We start from the raw sequence: 18,795 nt of genomic DNA on the forward strand, positions 1-18,795 counted from the left end.
GCACAGGAAAAATATATTATGCTAGATAAAATTTTATTTATCACACATGTGCAGTTAGTGCCTTCAGATTTGATGCAGCGTTACTAGTTTAACAATAAATTTTTAAGTTCCAGTTTGCATATACCTTATAAATCACTTTTTATCTTGCATCTTGTTAATGTCGAACAGATCTTGCAGCATTCTGTAGTATAAATAACATTTTACTCCTATCGCTACAATACAGGTGTAATTATGTCTTAGGTTACTTGTAATTCATATCTAAAATATACTGCACCAAAATGTTGCTCTTGTACATCGAAAAATATGAGGTATAATCTTTTATTAGTGTTAGAATGCAGACTACCTCTAAGAAAAAGACCCAGTCAAGTGTGATATAAATACTAGCATTTGTATTTTACTTAGTAGTTTACGTGGGTGATGCTTGAAATAAACAGCGGCATGAAGGCAAAAGAAAAACAGCGCCAAGTTCACCTTTAGAAGTTAATCATCATGTTGAAGATCGTATACGATGTGTTCAAAATCTGAAAAGAAAGATAAACAAGTTTTATAATGTGAAAGGTTCAAATGGTTCAAATGGCTCTGAGCACTACTGGACTTAACATCTGAGGTTATCAGTCCGCTAGAACTCAGAACTACTTAAACCTAACTAACCTAAGGACATCACACACATCCATGCCCGAGGCAGGATTCGAACCTGCGACCGTAGCAGTCGTGCGGTTCCACACTGAAGCGCCTAGAACCGCTTCCACCGTGGCCGGCAACGGCAATGTGAAAGGTAAAATTGAGGAAATATCTGAAGCAGTGCTACAAATTTCAAATTTTTATGTGCTGGTCTCATAATAATACGGACAGGTATATGTAAAGTACAAACATCTGCTGAAATACCAGAAAAAATACGCCTGACGACTCTTAGGATAGACACCCCGTATGTATAGTGCAGGAACTACGTACAGGTTTTCTACTAAAACTGACTGTGACGGAAAAATGCTGTGCTGTGTTACGATATGATGAGAAAATGCATGTATTTACGTCATCCCATAGACCCTCCCCCCTTTTATTACCGATGCAGTTCTGTGAGTTTCAACTTTCGTGGTCTCTGGAGTGTAGCGGCAGAGTTATCTTATTAAAAAATTCTGGTAAACATTACCATAATTTATGAGGTAAGACATTTTGACATTACAGTGTGTGGCCAGGCCTTGGTCGAATTTCTGTAATTTAATGACGTCATGGCATATTCTGCAAAAACGTGAAATATTAATATAATTTATGACATCATACATATTAACATCACACTAAGTTATTGGACACTTCTTAATTTCTATAAATTAATGACATCATGGCACATTCTACAAAATGGAGGGAAATATTAAAACAATTTATGATGTGAAACACTTTGATATTACAGTTTGTGATAGGGACATTGCTGAATTAGTATAAATAAATGACATCCTGACATTTTCTGCAAACCACCTCCCATTCATATTTCCAGTTTTTGATCGATTTTCTCCCACTTTCCAAGATTGAAAACCGAATACACCCACAAATACAGGACTGACAATTACCACACTGTGACATTTAAAGAAATTATATACATGTCCCATTTAAACACATTCCACATACCGTTAGTTAACAACAGATATACTCCTACCATGCATATTCTGCTAGCACTCGAAAGTATGAACACACCCCTCCATTGCTATATATAACTCATTGAGTTTTGTCGGTATTCTCTCAGTATTCCAAATACACACATAAGTGCGAGACTGAATAATTAACTCCGTGTGACATTGAACCAAATACAGCGATATCCTACGTAAAACAAACAGCACACTGCATTAAATAGGTACCAGGTCTAAAAGGAACGCTCTCCTGGATTATCAGCATGTTAGAAACAATGAAATCACTATAAGACTGCTTTGGAGATATACAACGCCACACGATTATAGTGGACTTGTAAATCATGGAATAAAAATCTGAGTACTCGCTAAATTTACAGTGTAAACAGTTAGCATCTCCACCGCTATTAGACAGGAATAGTCTTGGAGATGAACTTTATTCAGAATTTAAAAAAAAGAAAAAGAAAACCTTCCGAACCCGAGGTTGGAGCCCCAATGATACCGAGTGGCCACTGTGTCATTCTCAGCCTTTAGGCATCATACGGAGGGCATGTTGTCAGCACACCACTCTCCCGCATGTCGTCAGTTTTCGTGACCAGTGTCGCTAACTCACAATCAGACAGCTCCTCAATTGGCCTCGCAAGGGCTGAGTGCACTCCGCTTGCCGACAGCACGCGGCAGACCCAGACTGTTACCCATCCAAGTGCTAGCCAAGCCCAGCAGCGCTTGACTTCGGTGATCTGACGGGAACCGATGTTACCGCTGTGTCGAGGCTGTTCGCGTACTTTATTTAAGGTAAACCAAAAATGTAATGCGATGTTATATTTATAATCGTACCCATGGTCAGCGATGACTCTTGAGATTGCTAGCTCAGTATCTAATGCCCTTTCCGCTGCCCAAGGGGAAGTACTGGGGCAGTTGTTGGGGTGATAATCGTTAACGTCGGTGTAGCCGATTTCCTCGACTAGCCGCTACCTATTGTAATGGCGATAGAGTGTGCATGGCACGGACGGTAAATCCCAAATCATTTGGCTGTCTCAGAGGTGGACGTTATGTATCATAAGGGGACGAATTTATGATGGTTGGTGGTTAGTGGAATAGAGAGCGCATGAAATGCCATTATCCTTCTCTCTTTCTCTCTCTGCCTTTCTCTCTCCTCTCTGTATACATCCAGAAAATTGTGCTTCCCTGATTAAAAGGTGATATGATATGTATATATGCAAGGTACAGAAGCCTCTGGCAGAGAGTGCGGGCAGCAATGGCGGCAGTAGACTCTGAGCTGTAAAGCTGCCGTGCCACACCTGATAGCAGATATGATGACACTTGTGTCTCTACACCACATTTTTGCTTGCTTTAAATGAAATGCAGTTCCTCTATCGCTCCTAAATTTATCAATGTGTTGTGAGTGTAAACCTTGAATTTTTATGTCATTATTTACATGGTCACTACAAGGGCAGTTCAATAAGTAATGCAACACATTTTTTTTCTCGGCCAATTTTGGTTGAAAAAACCGGAAATTTCTTGTGGAATATTTTCAAACATTCCCGCTTCATCTCGTATAGTTTCATTGACTTCCGACAGGTGGCAGCGCTGTACGGAGCTGTTAAAATGGCGTCTGTAACGGATGTGCGTTGCAAACAACGGGCAGTGATCGAGTTTCTTTTGGCGGAAAACCAGGGCATCTCTGATATTCATAGGCGCTTGCGGAATGTCTACGGTGATCTGGCAGTGGACAAAAGCACGGTGAGTCGTTGGGCAAAGCGTGTGTCATCATCGCCGCAAGGTCAAGCAAGACTGTCTGATCTCCCGTGTGCGGGCTGGCCGTGCACAGCTGTGACTCCTGCAATGGCGGAGCGTGCGAACACACTCGTTCGAGATGATCGACGGATCACCATCAAACAACTCAGTGCTCAACTTGACATCTCTGTTGGTAGTGCTGTCACAATTGTTCACCAGTTGGGATATTCAAAGGTTTGTTCCCGCTGGGTCCCTCGTTGTCTAACCGAACACAATAAAGAGCAAAGGAGAACCATCTGTGCGGAATTGCTTGCTCGTCATGTGGCTGAGGGTGACAATTTCTTGTCAAAGATTGTTACAGGCGATGAAGCATGGGTTCATCACTTCGAACCCGAAACAAAACGGCAATCAATGGAGTGGCGCGACACCCACTCCCCTACCAAGAAAAAGTTTAAAGCCATACCCTCAGCCGGTAAAGTCATGATTACAGTCTTCTGGCACGCTGAAGGGGTTATTCTGTTCGATGTCCTTCCCCATGGTCAAACGATCAACTCTGAAGTGTATTGTGCTACTCTTCAGAAATTGAAGAAACGACTTCAGCGTGTTCGTAGGCACAAAAATCTGAACGAACTTCTCCTTCTTCATGACAACGCAAGACCTCACACAAGTCTTCGCACCCGAGAGGAGCTCACAAAACTTCAGTGGACTGTTCTTCCTCATGCACCCTACAGCCCCTATCCCGCACCGTCGGATTTCCATATGTTTGGCCCAATGAAGGACGCAATCCGTGGGAGGCACTACGCGGATGATGAAGAAGTTATTGATGCAGTACGACGTTGGCTCCGACATCGACCAGTGGAATGGTACCGTGCAGGCATACAGGCCCTCATTTGAAGGTGGCGTAAGGCCGTAGCATTGAATGGAGATTACGTTGAAAAATAGTGTTGTGTAGCTAAAAGATTGGGGAATAACCTGATGTATTTCAATGCTGAATAAAACAACCCCTGTTTCAGAAAAAAAAAATGTGTCGCATTACTTATTGAACTGCCCTCGTACATTAAAAAAAGGGTCGTATTTCTCTAAGAGGACGTTATAGAGAGATCATTGATTTTAACTCTCTAATAATGCAGGGGCATGTCCCTTGCTAACTTGATATATATATTTGTTGCAGTGTACTATTTATGTAACTTGGGATATCGCTGTACTCCCTTAAATATCACATTGTGCTAATTGCCCACTCTTGTATTTATTTATGTGTCATTGGAATACTGAGAGAAAATCAGTAAAATTGTAATGGCCGTTAAAAGCAATGATGGGGTGTATTCATGCGCACAAGTGCTTGCAGACGGTGCGTAGCAGGAGTACATTTGTTGTTAAATAATGCTTTGCAGAAACTGGTTATCGATTTGTTTGGTTATCATATTACTGTAATTATTCAGTCCCATGTTTACACATGTCTGTGGTAAACGCTCTTCCAAAAGTGGGAGAAGTGGGAGAATATCAAAAAATAGTTCAAATGGCTCTGAGGACTATGGGACTTAACTTCTGAGGTCATCAGTCCCCTAGAACTTAGAACTACTTAAACCTAACCAACCTAAGGACATCACAAACATCCATGCCCGAGGCAGGATTCGAACCTACGACCGTAGAGGTAGCGCGGTTCCAGACTGTAGCACCTAGAACCGCTCGGCTACTCCGGCCGGTGGGAGAATATCAGTCAAAAGTTGTAGATAGGCGTGTTCAGGCTCTAGAGTGCTGACAGAAAACAAGATGATATCATTAATTTATAGTAAATCAGCGGCGCCCCAGTCACACACTGTAATCTAAAAGTCACTTATGACATTGTGTTATTATTTTCTACGATTTTTCAGATTATGCCTTGAAATCATTAATTTATATTAATTAAGCAGTGGCCTATTCACACATTCCAATGATAAAGCGTCTTATGACATTAAGTCAATATTTCCATCCATTGTGAAGAATACGAAATGGTGTCATGAAATTATAGAGATTCAGCTGTGTCCCTATCACACACTGTATTGTCAAAGAATCTTTCCTCATAAATTAATATTTCCTACCCCTTTTGCAGAATATGCTATGACGTTATTAAATTACAATAACTCAGCCAAGCAACAGGTACACGCTATAATGTCAGAAAGTCTTATCTCACATTATTGTAATATTCACCTCCATTTTTAAGTACGATGAATACAGTGTACTGACTTCAAATGATTAAATTCCCACACAAGTTGAATAGTAATAAAATGGCGAGGAGGGCTTCATTTAAGCTATGCTGTTCGTCTAGAGAGAGAAAGGGTAGGAGGTGGAGGGTGGAATCTTCTTAAATAATTATCTTAACCAATTGGCCCACTCTATGCATGACATCCATTTTCCCGCTATTTTTGTATCACGCAGTTGACAGAGAGATGTGGGTGGTGGAAGGAGGGGGGAGGACAAATAACATGCATTACGTTAAAACCTCACCTTGAATGTACCACGTGCAATGGCCCAAGAAGCATTATGTTACATTCTGACACTGAGTCTACCAGGCATAACCACTCCAGAGGTGACGATGAGGGTATCAGGCTACACCGTGACCTGGAGTATGGCACTGAAAACCTACCCGTGAGAAGAGTGACGCAGTGAAGAACGGGAAAGAAAACTGATGCTGTGGTAAGAGGACCATCTGTCTGGTTTTAGCTAGTGTAAGTGTATCAGACGGACACTCGATGTCCGTTTCAGAAAGGAAGCAAGACTTAAGGAAAATGAAGATATGTTCATAGGATCTGTTGATCTAGAAAAAGCTTTTGACAATCTGAAACGGTGTCAAATGGTCGAAATTTTCAGAATAAATAGGGAAAGACGGGTAATATACAATACGCGCAAAAATCAATGAGGAACATATTCCCGACTGTAGGGTCGAACAGCGATCAACACAGTTTAAAGAAATATATTTTTGAAGTAATTTTTGATTTGCTTACCGGTCTAGGCACGAAGTACCGTCATCAGGCTACTATATGTTCAAAAAATGCCAGTAAACAGTTGGAACAAAATGCAAGAGAATTTTACGAAACCTGTTCCTCTGTGAGGGCGCGGATGGTACAGACTGCAACCTTAAAACGTGTAGTTGGCCCCTTACCGCCGGAAAGCAGAGATCACGCTCTCTTCCCAAGTGCGTATGTCCCATATTAAAAGTCAATGCTGAGCTCTAGAAATCATTTTAAATCAGTGATTTAAAGATTTATTTTGAGATGATACGGGCCCTTGCACAATGATGTTTTAAATGCACTTGACTACCTGTTGTAAGTTGCAGATGCACAAAGTAGCTATGGACGGAAGTGGTCTTATCACTTACAGATGTGCAGGACCGCCAGGTGCTGAATATAGTAACTGCACGAAAATGCCGCAATATGATAACGTTCGCAGCACGGCATGTTTGTATGAATTAGTGTCGTGGTCCTTTGTGGTCTCTTAATATCAAAACTCATCGATGTAGCTTCTCGCAGTTGCCAGTTACCGACGCGCAGTGGTTATCACGGCCGTGGCTGGTGGATGAACCACGACCCAGCGTGGAGAAGTGTGATACAACATTGCTGAGAGCGCCTGCATACACATGGCCACAGCGTGGATGAACAGACGTTAACAAAGTGATGGATACTCACACTGTGACGCCACTCCCTCTGAATGCTCGGAGCTTTTCAATAAAAGTAATTTAGGGTTTTTAATATACAACACCATACTTTTGACGACATTTAAATGATTAAAAGATTCATGCTCAGATCGATTTTTATTCTGATATAAACTGTATACAAGCGGTCTGAGTGTAAACATGGGTTTTAATGTTTTATTGTAGTGGGCACTATTTTATACTTTGTTTCGTTACTTAATTTGTTAATTTCATATGTTATGTTATTTAATGTATTAGTAATCTTTCACATTGTGACTTTCTGTAAGAAGTAAAAAATTTAGCTCTGTGCATAGGGGGCTCACTTATCATTGCTGCCCCCAACCTGGGTTATTTTGAGGTTGCACTCTGTACCATACCTTACGATCATACAGAGAAAACAAATTTTGTAAATTGTCTCACACTATTTTTCTACGTTTCTAGGTACTGGACTTATTTAATCATAGGATGGGTTGAGGATGGTGCTATGTACCGAAACCGAGTAGGCAAAGTACACAAATTTCAACGAAAGACTAAAACGCATATTTTTTCTAAAGGGAACACTAAGAACGGAAGGCCAAGAACGAAGTGCTCGGATTAGAAACTGTTAAGACACGGACGCCGTCTTTCGCCACTTCTGTTCAGTCTATAAATGGAAGACGCAATAACGGAAATAAAAGAAAAAATCATATCAGCCGTAAGATTTGCTGACGACATTGCTTTCATCAGTGAAAGTGATGAATAATGATATGGACTGTTCAATGCAAAGGTCAGTGTAGTGTGTGCAGACTATGGACTGAGTGTAAACCGAAGAGAGACTAAAGTAGTGATGAGTAGCAGAGATGACATTAGCGATTAATTTAACATAAAAGTTGGTGACCACGAAGTACATGAAGTGAATGAATTATGCTAATTCGGAAGCAAAATAACACAAGACGAACGAAACAAGGAGGTCGTAAGAATCAGACTCTCACAAGCAAATAGGGTATTCCTTGCTACTGGTATTGATTATTGACCTTAATCTGAGGAAGAAATTTTTGAGAATGTACGTGTGGAATCATGGAACATGGGAAAACCTGATAAGAAGAGAATCTAATCGTCTGAGGTGTCGTACAGTAGAAGTAATTATGTTACGTGGAATGATAAGGAATGAGAAGGTTTCTCGCATAATCGGCGAAGTCAGTAACATGCGGCAAACACTAACAATAAGAAGGAACAGGACAACAACGCATATCAGGGAACAACTTCCGTGGCACTAGATGTGAAGGGTAAAAACTGTAAACGAAGACAGATTGGAAAACTTTGGAGAAGAAATTGGGGACGTAAGGTGCAACTGTCACTCTGACTGGTGGCTAAAAATATCCCCAGAATGCAGCAATTTAGTAGCCTTCAGAGGCTGTCGAAACATCTGTTGTTAAATTGCTTTAGTGTTGTATAATGTCTTAGTCGAACACCCAAAAGGATTTTGCTGAAAGTAACATCGGTTGTGGAAAATTTGTAGATCTATGAACCTCAGAGTATCCGGATGCACACATAGAGTTTACCTTTTAGATGAGCTGATTACCAATTAACTTTAATTTTAAGCAATATGCACAGGTGTACGTACCTGAAGGAAAAGGTTCCTGGAGAGAGTGAATACCTTCCCAATCTGCAGCTTAAGAGGGCGTGACACCTGTAGCATGAAGATGCGCAGGGTGCTGCAGAAACGCTTGTCCGCCTCTGGCCAGCCACAACTGAAGGCAGACTCCAGAAGCCGCTCGCTCTGAAACACAAATGCCGCCACCGCGTTCTCTGTACAGTAGGGCGAAACTTGTGTCACAATTAAAAATGGCGTTTTTGCCATATCAGAACTAATAAATGAATTATAAGTATTGCACTGACGGAAAAAAATCGCGACACCGAAAAATAAGTAACATAGAGTAATGACATTTCAGGAATACATCTATCTTCCGGATTTCCGGAATATTTCTGGATTTCCGGAAGGCTTTTGACACTGTACCACACAAGCGGCTCACAGTGAAATTGCGTCCTTGTGGAATATCGTCTCAGTTATGTGACTGGATTTGCGATTTCCTGTCAGAGAGGTCACAGTTCGTAATAATTCACGGTACGTCATCGAGTAAAACAGAAGTGACTTCAGGCGTTCCTAAGGTAGTGTTATAGGCCCTTTGCAGTTCCTTATCTATATAAACGATTTGGGAGACAATCTATGCAACCGCGTTCGGTTGTTTGAAGATGACGCTGTCGTTTATCGACTAACAAAGTCATCAGAAGATCAAGACAAACTGCAAAACGATTTAGAAAAAAAATCTGAATGGTGCGAAAATGGCAGTTGACCCTAAATAATGAAAAGTGTGAGTTCACCCACATGAGTGCTAAAAGGATTTCGTTAAACTTCGGTTACACGATAAATCAGTTTAATCTAAAAGCCGTAAATTCAGATGTTAAGATTTGTGTGAAGTCCTAAGGAACAAAAATGCTGAGGTCATCGGTCGCTAGACTTACACACTGCTTAAACTAACTTAACGCTAAGGACAAAACTCACACCCATGCCCCAGGGAGGACTTGAACCTCCTGTGGGAGGGGCAGCACGATTAGTAACATGGCGCCTCTAACCGCGCGGCCGTAAATTCAACTAAATACCTAGGTATTACAATTGCGAACCACTTACATTGGAAAGAACACACAGAAAATGTTGTGGGGAAAGCTAACCAAAGGCTGCGTTTTATTGGCAGGACACTTAGAAAATGTAACAGACCTACTAAGGAGACTGCCTACACTAAGCTTGTCCGTCCTGTTTTAGAATACTGCTCCGCGGTGTGGGATCCTTAGCAGATAGGACTGACGGAGTACATCGAAAAAGTTCAAATAAAGGCAGCACGTTTTGTACTATCGCGGAATAAGGGAGAGAGTGTCACAGAAATGATACAGGATTTGGGCTGGAAATCATTCGTTCCGACGGAATCTTCTCACGAAATTCCAATCACCAACTGTCTCCTCCGAATGCGAAAATATTTTGTTGACACCGACCTACAAAGGGAGAAACGATCACCACGATAAAATAAGGGAAATTAGAGCTCGCACGGAAAGATATAGGTGTTTATTCTTTCCACGCGCTATACGTGATTGGAATAATAGGGAATTGTGAAGGTGGTTCGATAATCCCACTGCCAGGCACTTAAATGTGATTTGCAGAGTATCCATGTAGATGTATATGTAGATATAGGTAACATAATTAAGTTATTAACAATGCAGCATCACAGGTTAAGGTAAGTGCGAAATAAGCCATTGCACATAAGACATGATGGTACATTAATAAACAGTGTAACCTCCAGAATATTGAATGAAAACATCCAAACGTGCATTCATTGTGTTGTACGGACGCAGCTTATCAGTTCGTCAAATGGAGTTCCATGCCTGTTTCACTTAGTCGGTCAATACAAGGACAGTTAATGCTGTTTGTGGATGATGCTGGAACTGTCATCCGACGATGTCCCATACGTGCTCGATTAGAGACAGATCCGAGGCAACATGTCGGCACTCTGTAGAGCACGTTGGGCTACAGCAGCGGTATGTGGGTGAGCGTTTATTTTGTTGGAAAACACCCTCTGGAATGCTGATAATGACCGTCAGCACAAGAGGTCGAATCATGAAACTGACAAACAAATTTGCAGTCAGCGTGCGCAGGATAACCACGAGAGTGTTCCTGATGTCATACGAAATCGCACCCCAGACCGTAACTCCAGGTGTAAGTCCAGAACGTCAAGCATACAGAAAGGTTGGTCGCAGGCCCTCCACTGTGTGTTGTAATTCGATCTTTGTTTGACACAGGATTTGCGCTTACTCAAATTCATGAGCGCTTATGCCTAGACTGTGTGGATACAGCCACGAGTGAGGGGACGGTTGGACAACTGTGTTGGCACATTACAAGTGTCCGTGCAAATGTGCAAGATGAAGAACGAAGCGGGAGGCCCAATATCCAGACTAATGCAATCGCTCAAATGGTAATTATCAAACTGCGATGTAACGGATTCACACTACTGGTCATTAAAATTGCTACACAAAGAAGAAATGCAGATGATAAACGGGTATTCATTGGACAAATATATTATACTAGAAATGACATGTGATTACATTTTCACGCAATTTGGGTGCATAGATCCTGAGAAATCAGCACCCAGAACAACCACCTTTGGGCGTAATAAAGGCCTTGATATGCCTGGGCATTGAGCTTGGATGGCGTGTACAGGTACAGCTGCCCATGCAGCTTCAACACGATACCGCAGTTCATTAAGAGTAGTGTCTGGCGCATTGTGACGAGCCAGTTGCTCGGCCACCATTGACCAGACGTTTTCAGTTGGTGAGAGATCTGGAGAATGTGCTCGCCAGGGCAGCAGTCGAATATTTTCTGTCTCCAGTAAGGCCCGTACAGGATTTGCAACATGCGGTCGTGCATTATCTTGCTGAAATGTAGGGTTTCGCAGGGATCGAATGACGGGTAGAGCGACGGGTCGTATCACACCTGAAATGTAACGTCCACTGTTCAAAGTCCCGTCAATGCGAACAATAGGTGACCGAGACGTGTAACCAATGGCACCCCATACCATCACGCCGGGTGATACGCCAGTATGGCGATGACGAGTACACGCTTCCAATGTGCGTTCACCACTATGTCGCCAAACATGGATGCGACCATCATGATGCCTTAAACAGAACCTGGATTCATCCGAAAAAACGACGTTTTGCCATTCGTGCACCCAGGTTCATCGTTGAGTACACCATCGCAGGCGCTGCTGTCTGTGATGCAGCGTCAAGGGTAACCGCAGCCATGGTCTCCGAGCTGATAGTCCATACTACTGCAAACGTCCTCGAACTGTTCTTGCAGATGGTTGTTGTATTGCAAACGTCCCCATCTGTTGACCCAGGGATCCAGATGTGGCTGCACGATCCGTTACAGTCATGCGGATAAGATGCCTGTCATCTCGACTGCTAGTGATACGAGGTGGCTGGTATCCAGCACGGCGTTCCGTATTACCCTCCTGAACCCACCGATTCCATATTCTGCTAACAGTCATTGGATCTCGACCAACGCGAACAGCAATGTCGCGATACGATAAACCGCAATCGCGATAGACTAAAATCCGACCTTTAGCAAAGTCGGAAACGTGATGGTACGCATTTCTCCTCCTTACACGAGGCATCACAACAACGTTTCACCAGGCAACTCCGGTCTACTGCTGTTTGTGTATGAGAAATCTGTTGGAAACTTTCCTCATGTTAGTACGTTGTAGGTGTCGCCATCCGCGCTAACCTTGTGTGAATGCTCTGAAAAGCTGATTATTTGCATATGAAAGCATCTTCTTCCTGTCGGTTAAATTTCGCGTCTGTAGCACGTCATCTTCGTGGTGTAGCAATTTTAATGGCCATTAGTGTACTTTTGGGTTCTGTTCGATGAATTCCGTCGTTTGGGACTCATCGCTATTTGCCAAACTGTCAGATATCCCAAGCGTGTAATGTGGGCGCCGAAAATGTTCATCTATAAACACAAATAATATTGAGCGGGCCTCGCGGGGTAGCCGCGCGGTCTCGGGTGTCTTGTACGGACTGCGCGGCTTCCTCCGTCGGAGGTTCGAGTCATCCCTCGGGCATGGGTCTGTATGTTGTCCTTAGCGTAAGTTAGGTTACGTAGTGCGTAAGCTTAGGGACTGATGACCTAAGCAGTTTGGTCCCGTAAGACGTTACCACAAATTAAAAAAAAAAAAAGTTAAGCGGATGAGCACTTTTGGACGACTATCTACGAGATGGATATGCCTGTTTTTTCGCGCTATTACAGGCGACTAGACGTTGATGACCAGTACCAACGCGAAACAGCAATGGCGTCGTGCAACGTTGCCAATACCGGATAAATTAGAGACCGACAAGTTAAGAAATGACGGCTATTGTTTTTGGGACGTAAAACGCCTTCTTTCGATTGATTTCAGAGTACGTTGTTCTAGTAATACAGCCGCAGTGTATTGCGAAATAGATGTGTGAGACCTAACACCTGAGCCTGGTACGAGGAACTGTTGTCCGGGTTAGTCCTCTTCATTGTTAATGCGTTCCCAATCAATGCTGCCCACATCGAAAAAAATCCCCAACTTTTCCAAGACTGCGAATACTACGCTTTATTTAGACTTCAAGGTTGATGGACTTTCCTAGAGGTCAGTGGACGTCATGTGACTCAGATTTTCACTATAAGCTTCTCGACCACACTCAGAATGGCGTCGACATGGCAAGCAGTGACTGTTACCTCTTACTGCAGTTGGTGGACAACAACTTGCAGACCAGGAGGGCCACAATTCGTTTCCCAAGCGGAGAACTTATATGAAGAAGGCTTGAAGACACTAGGCCGAAGTTACGAATAGCTTTCGCGAACATTTTGCACCATTTTACTTTGTCAAACACGTTTTGTAGAACAACAAATGCAACGTACGTGTCTCGATTTTCCGTAAGTCTTGTTTCCATTATGAAACGCAAAGTCAGCTGACTTCCTCTAGTGTCTTTTCCTTTCCTAAAGCCAAACTGAATCTTCTTTCACGTTCTTCTGTATATTATTTTTGTCGAGAGCGCTGATGTACGAACTGATAAGCTGACTGTATAATAGTTTTCACACGTATCTAACATGACAACTTTCTGAAACGTGTGGAAGATTTTTTTAATTTTTTTTTATTTTTGTAAATACTGATGCCATGTGTCTAGTAACGTAGATTCTATAGGCCAATTTGAACTTGAATAATCGTTTGGTTTCCAACTTCTCCCAATGACGTGAGATGCCTATGTCTTCCGTCTCGTTTGATCTCAAATATTCGAAAGCTCTGCTGATTGCTGACTCTAACATAAAATCCCTTTTATCTTTCATATCGTCTTCCATTTCATTTACAGTCACGCTACGTTCACACTGCGGGATTTGTCGCGGAGATTCGTGCCCGGCACATCTAGCTGATGAGGTGTGGCACAAGTCGCAAATCCCTGCGACTTTTACCTGCAACGTCGACGCTAGAATTCCGATAAATGCTCTGTTCCGGCACATGTGCCTGTCTCCGTTCGCCGAGCGATATCACGGCACAAATCGCAGATATATTTTCTACTGCGCTTGCGCAGTTCACAGGCAGACGCGAGGTGTTGCATCTTGGGTACACGTGATCAGCTCTGTACGTTACGTAGCAATTGGTGTTATAACCTGTAATCTCGTCCTATTTTGCATTCGTTTGCGATGATGGAGTGGATGAAGGACTACACAATGAAACTAATTCAAGAATTTCTTGAAAGACGCTGTTTGCGGAATCCATCATCCCCTGATTATAAAAATCGCAATGCCAAACGGGAAGAAATTCATCAGTTAGCGTGTTTATTCGGCGTTTCTGAGAACTTAAGATCTCAATTCCAACGGGAATATAATAAATCAACGACAAAGCCATCAGAATCGGGCAGAGAAGATGTTTACATATCTAAGTGGTATGCCTACAATTCACTGCTATTCATGAAGGACATAAACACGCCAAGAAACAGTTTATCCAGGTTTCACGTAAGTAAGATCGTATTAATTCCTCTTGTTTTTTTATTACAAACTTTTTTTTACGTAACACTGATCATTGTGAATGTGTTCTTTTCTGTAGTACCTGAAAAAAAATATTTTCGATGAACAGTCTCTGAAGTAGCTTCGACACTAAGCAAACAAATGTTGCCACCCCACTTGTCCTTCAGCGGTGACAAAATATGCTGCGCCGGCCGGGGTTGCCGAGCGGTTCTAGGCGCTACAGTCTGGAACCGCAGGACCGCTACGGTCGCGGGTTCGAATCCTGCCTCGGGCACGGATGTGTGTGATGTCGTTAGATTAGTTAGGTTTAAGTAGTTCTAGGGGACTGATGACCTCAGACGTTAAGTCTCATAGTGCTCAGAGCCATTTGAACCATTTTGAAAATATGCTGCAAACTCATTTCTCACTTGCTTTGCGTCTTCGGCAACATTTCTGCCCATACTTGATAGCGATGTAAGTGGTGGATGGTCTCTCCATCTCCCAGGTTCTACAGTCCCTTAATCTGTGTTTTTAGAACTGCCTGGTGGTGAATAAATTAGGCGAGCTTCCGATTTCTTCTTAGGGAGTTGTGAAGATAAATGCAGCACGAAACCACAACAGTTGCTTTATGGGGATCAAGATGAAAAACAGACGACAATATCCCAAAGGCATTTTCGATTACTCTTCGGGCTCTACAGAGTCTGTAATTATATACTCTTTCTTTGCTGCCTTTGTTATGATTACCTGGAAATGGTTCCATTATGTGTTCTTTTAGTGCAAAGGCATCGTCAGCAACAATTACGTTGGGGGTGGACACTTCTCTTCCAGACAGAGGTTCTGGTTCTGGTATGTGCAACTCGCCTGCTTCAAGGGCTTTGTTAAAAGTTGTTCGGTTAAATACACCTCCGTCCGAAACAGGTCCTTGCACTCCCACATCTGCATAGGAAATTGGTAATAGACACCAACTAATGCCATTAACAAAAAGCTGAAAGTGTCTTTATAGTTGTAATTAGTGCTAACAGCATGGTTCAAATGGCTCTGAGCACTATGCGACTTAATTTCTGAGGTCATCAGTCACCTATAACTTAGAACTAATTAAACCTAACTAACCTAAGGACACCACACACATCCATGCCTGAGGCAGGATTCGAACCTGCGACCGCAGCGGTCGCTCGGCTCCAGACTGTAGCGCCCAGAACCGCACGGCCACTCCGGCCGGCGCTAACAGCATGAGCAGGGTTAACAATTCGAACATATTTTCCATCTAAAGCCCATATGCAGTGAGGGAAATTCCAGCGATAGTCAAATTCTCGTGAAATTTGCTTCTATTGTGCTTCAGTTTGCGGTGCGTGAAAAATATAAACAAAGATTCGGAACCTTTTTTCCGTTTTTTGGGGTACATCAGAAGAAGTAAGAAAAGACGATGACTCACAACTGGAAGAAAAAAAAAGTATGAATACTGCGAGTATTTGTAGTACTTCTAGGACACAGTTGAGTCACCCCAAATTCCACCGCAGAAGAAAGCGAAAATTATTCAAAATAATTCGTCTGCCGATGCTGCACTTGAAGTTTTAAAGAGGACAAGTGAGCACCTCCTCACGAAAAAAGAAGATAAATTGACGTCATTTTCAAAATATATTAAATGTGAACTACGAGAATATCGTAATAAAAAACGTCTTACCACTCTGCAAAAGAAAATAGAGGACTTAACATTCGAGGCAAAACTCGAAGAACTAGAAGAATTTGAACAGAGTGAAATTACGAAAATTTTAAGAGAAAACAGTTAAATGTCTACATCTGCGTGTTAAATTCAGTGGTATTTTGTTCTAAGAAATCAATAAAAATAAGTAAGTAATAAAAATAAGTAAGTAAGTAAGTGCATGTACCTTAAGGTGCTGTACGAATCTCCAGTAGCTGAAAAGCATAGTGTAACGGCAAGTTGTTCAGCAGGGGTACAGCCTCTCAACATTTGTATCCTTCAGTGTGTAGTACTGTGCCGTCATATTTAGTAATACTTCAAAGTCCGTCGTAAACAAACGAAGAAAATTTTTGAAGCCCTGTCTGTCTTGAAGTTTAAGGTCACGCATCCCAGAAATATAAGCTCCATGACTAACCCCTTAATTGAGAAAATTACGCACCCACAGCTTGCGTTCCTTTCTCCGCTTATTCTCCGTATTCACTATTATAATCACAGCTCTAGCGCAAAGAAATAGAAGTTCTGCGTCGGATGCCATGTTCCGTGAAACTGACTGGCTGCACGTCGCCAGTGAAAACGCTCACGTTTGCTACTTGGTCCAAGTCGCGAGATACATGTGCCGAGAAACATTTCTCCGCGACTTGTGCCGGGCACGAATCTCCGCGACAAATCCCACAGCTTGAACGTACCTGTAGACAGTTTCTCCCCCTTGTAGAGCTCTTGACCCTACTCTTTCAGTCCATCCGCTCTTTTCTCTGCCTTTAACAGAGCAATTCCTCTTGCACTCATAATGTTGGTGCCTTTGCTCTTAATTTCACCTACCGCTATTTTAACTTTTCTGTATGATAAATCTGTCCTTTCGACTAGAATTTCTTCTTGCTTTTCTAAACATTTTTCCCTGCAACTGTCTGATTTAGCGCTACTGCACTTACCATGTATTTCCTTCCCACGAAATGTTGCATTGCTCTACTGCTGTCTTTTCCCGATCATTTTTATTTCTTCTTTCGACGACCAATTAAAGTGTCGCTTCTGTTACCCAAGATTTCTTTCCAGTTACCTTCTCGAACCTATGTCTACCCATGTTCCATAATTGCTCTTTCGACTGATGTTCATTGCTCTTTAACTGAACTGTTGTGCTCAGTATCGCACTAACTCTAGCCTAAGAGAATTTGAAACGCTCTTCATCAATCCTCAACATCTCAGAATCACAATTCATTCTACATTGGTTCTTCCGACCGATTCTCTTAAATTACAGCCAACTCTTCATTATTACTGCATTGTGATTTAACTCTATATTCGTTTCTGAGTACGTCTGACAATCTAATTCCTCGCTTCGGAATCTCTGTTTGCTCATGATGTAATCCAGCGGGACCATTCCCACGTCTCCAGACGTTTCCAGATATACATCTTTTCCTGTAATTACTGAACAGCGTATTTAGTTTTCACACAGTTATCGACGGATAATGCACGGCTCAAAACTTTGGCGGCCGATGGATAAATGCGTGACGCTGCTGTGCGATTTCACCGTGTAACAGCGTCGCACATTCATCCATCTCCGCCAAAAATTAGAGTCGTACATTTTCCGTCGATAACTGTGTGAACACTAAATACGCTGTTCAATAATTACAGGAAAAAGATGTATATCTGGATACGTCCGGAAATACTAGGGCATAAAGTTTTTGCAAATTTTATTCTGTGTACTCAGTTGCACAGTAACTATGCCTCGCAGACAGCACTTAAACAATATGCTCCCTGTGGCCGAGCGGTTCTAGGCGCTTCAGTCCGGAACCACGCGGCTGCTACGGTCGCAGGTTCGAATCCTGCCTCGGGCATGGATGTGTGTGATGTCCTTAGGTTAGTTAGGTTTAAGTTGTTCTAAGTCTAGGAGACTGATGACCTCAGATATTAAGTCCCATAGTGCTTAGAGCCATTTGAAACATTTTGAACAATATCTACAAATGTCAGCGTTTGAGAGTGAACGTGAGGTTGGGCTCAAAGAAGCCAGTCGGAGTAATCGGCGAATCCCTGTAATTTGAATAGGACCGATGCCACTATTCTACGATGTTGGCAGGAACGGGTGAATCGCGGCTGAACAAGCGTCGAGAAGGAAACGGTCGACCTAGAGAAACGGCAGAATACTAGGGCCGAGCAATCATCACGGAGACACAAGAGCACTGTTTTGATCATTATTATGGAGCTTCACTGACCACAGAGACCATTAATGAGCGCCTGAGAGAAACGGGGCTGAACTCACGGCGCCGCTTTAGCGGACTACAGTTGACCTCTGTACAACAACTAGCACGTTTGCAGTAGTGTGCGCACATTCAGCCTGGAATCTTATTGACTGGAATCTTCAGGGATGTGTTCGCGCTTCGAACTGAAACCCGATAACCAGCGAAGACGTGGCTGGAGACGCTCCAGATAGCGGTGGGCTACCAACCTCAACCTGAGGTGCCACTTCATTTCATAGCAGGAACCCTTTGGTTGTCATCCACGGTACCCTTACAGTACAGTGGTACGTTGATGA

The 18,795-nt window shown here is 42.6% G+C and overlaps 1 protein-coding gene across 1 annotated transcript in view; it reads right to left on the minus strand.

The window, feature by feature from the left end:
- Nucleotides 1-352: 352 nt before the first annotated feature.
- Nucleotides 353-18,795, minus strand: part of LOC126416448 (odorant receptor coreceptor-like) — a 72,761-nt gene continuing 54,318 nt past the window's right edge. Inside the window, exons 7-8 of the mRNA XM_050084173.1 lie at nucleotides 8,624-8,779; nucleotides 353-521 (exon numbers count right to left, since the gene is read on the minus strand). Of these exons, the coding sequence (XP_049940130.1) occupies nucleotides 474-521; nucleotides 8,624-8,779 (204 nt within the window). The 3' untranslated portion in view covers nucleotides 353-473. The remainder of the gene's footprint in view (nucleotides 522-8,623; nucleotides 8,780-18,795) is intronic.

The sequence above is a fragment of the Schistocerca serialis genome, chromosome 8, assembly GCF_023864345.2.
Source record: "Schistocerca serialis cubense isolate TAMUIC-IGC-003099 chromosome 8, iqSchSeri2.2, whole genome shotgun sequence".
Classification (NCBI taxonomy): domain Eukaryota; kingdom Metazoa; phylum Arthropoda; class Insecta; order Orthoptera; family Acrididae; genus Schistocerca; species Schistocerca serialis.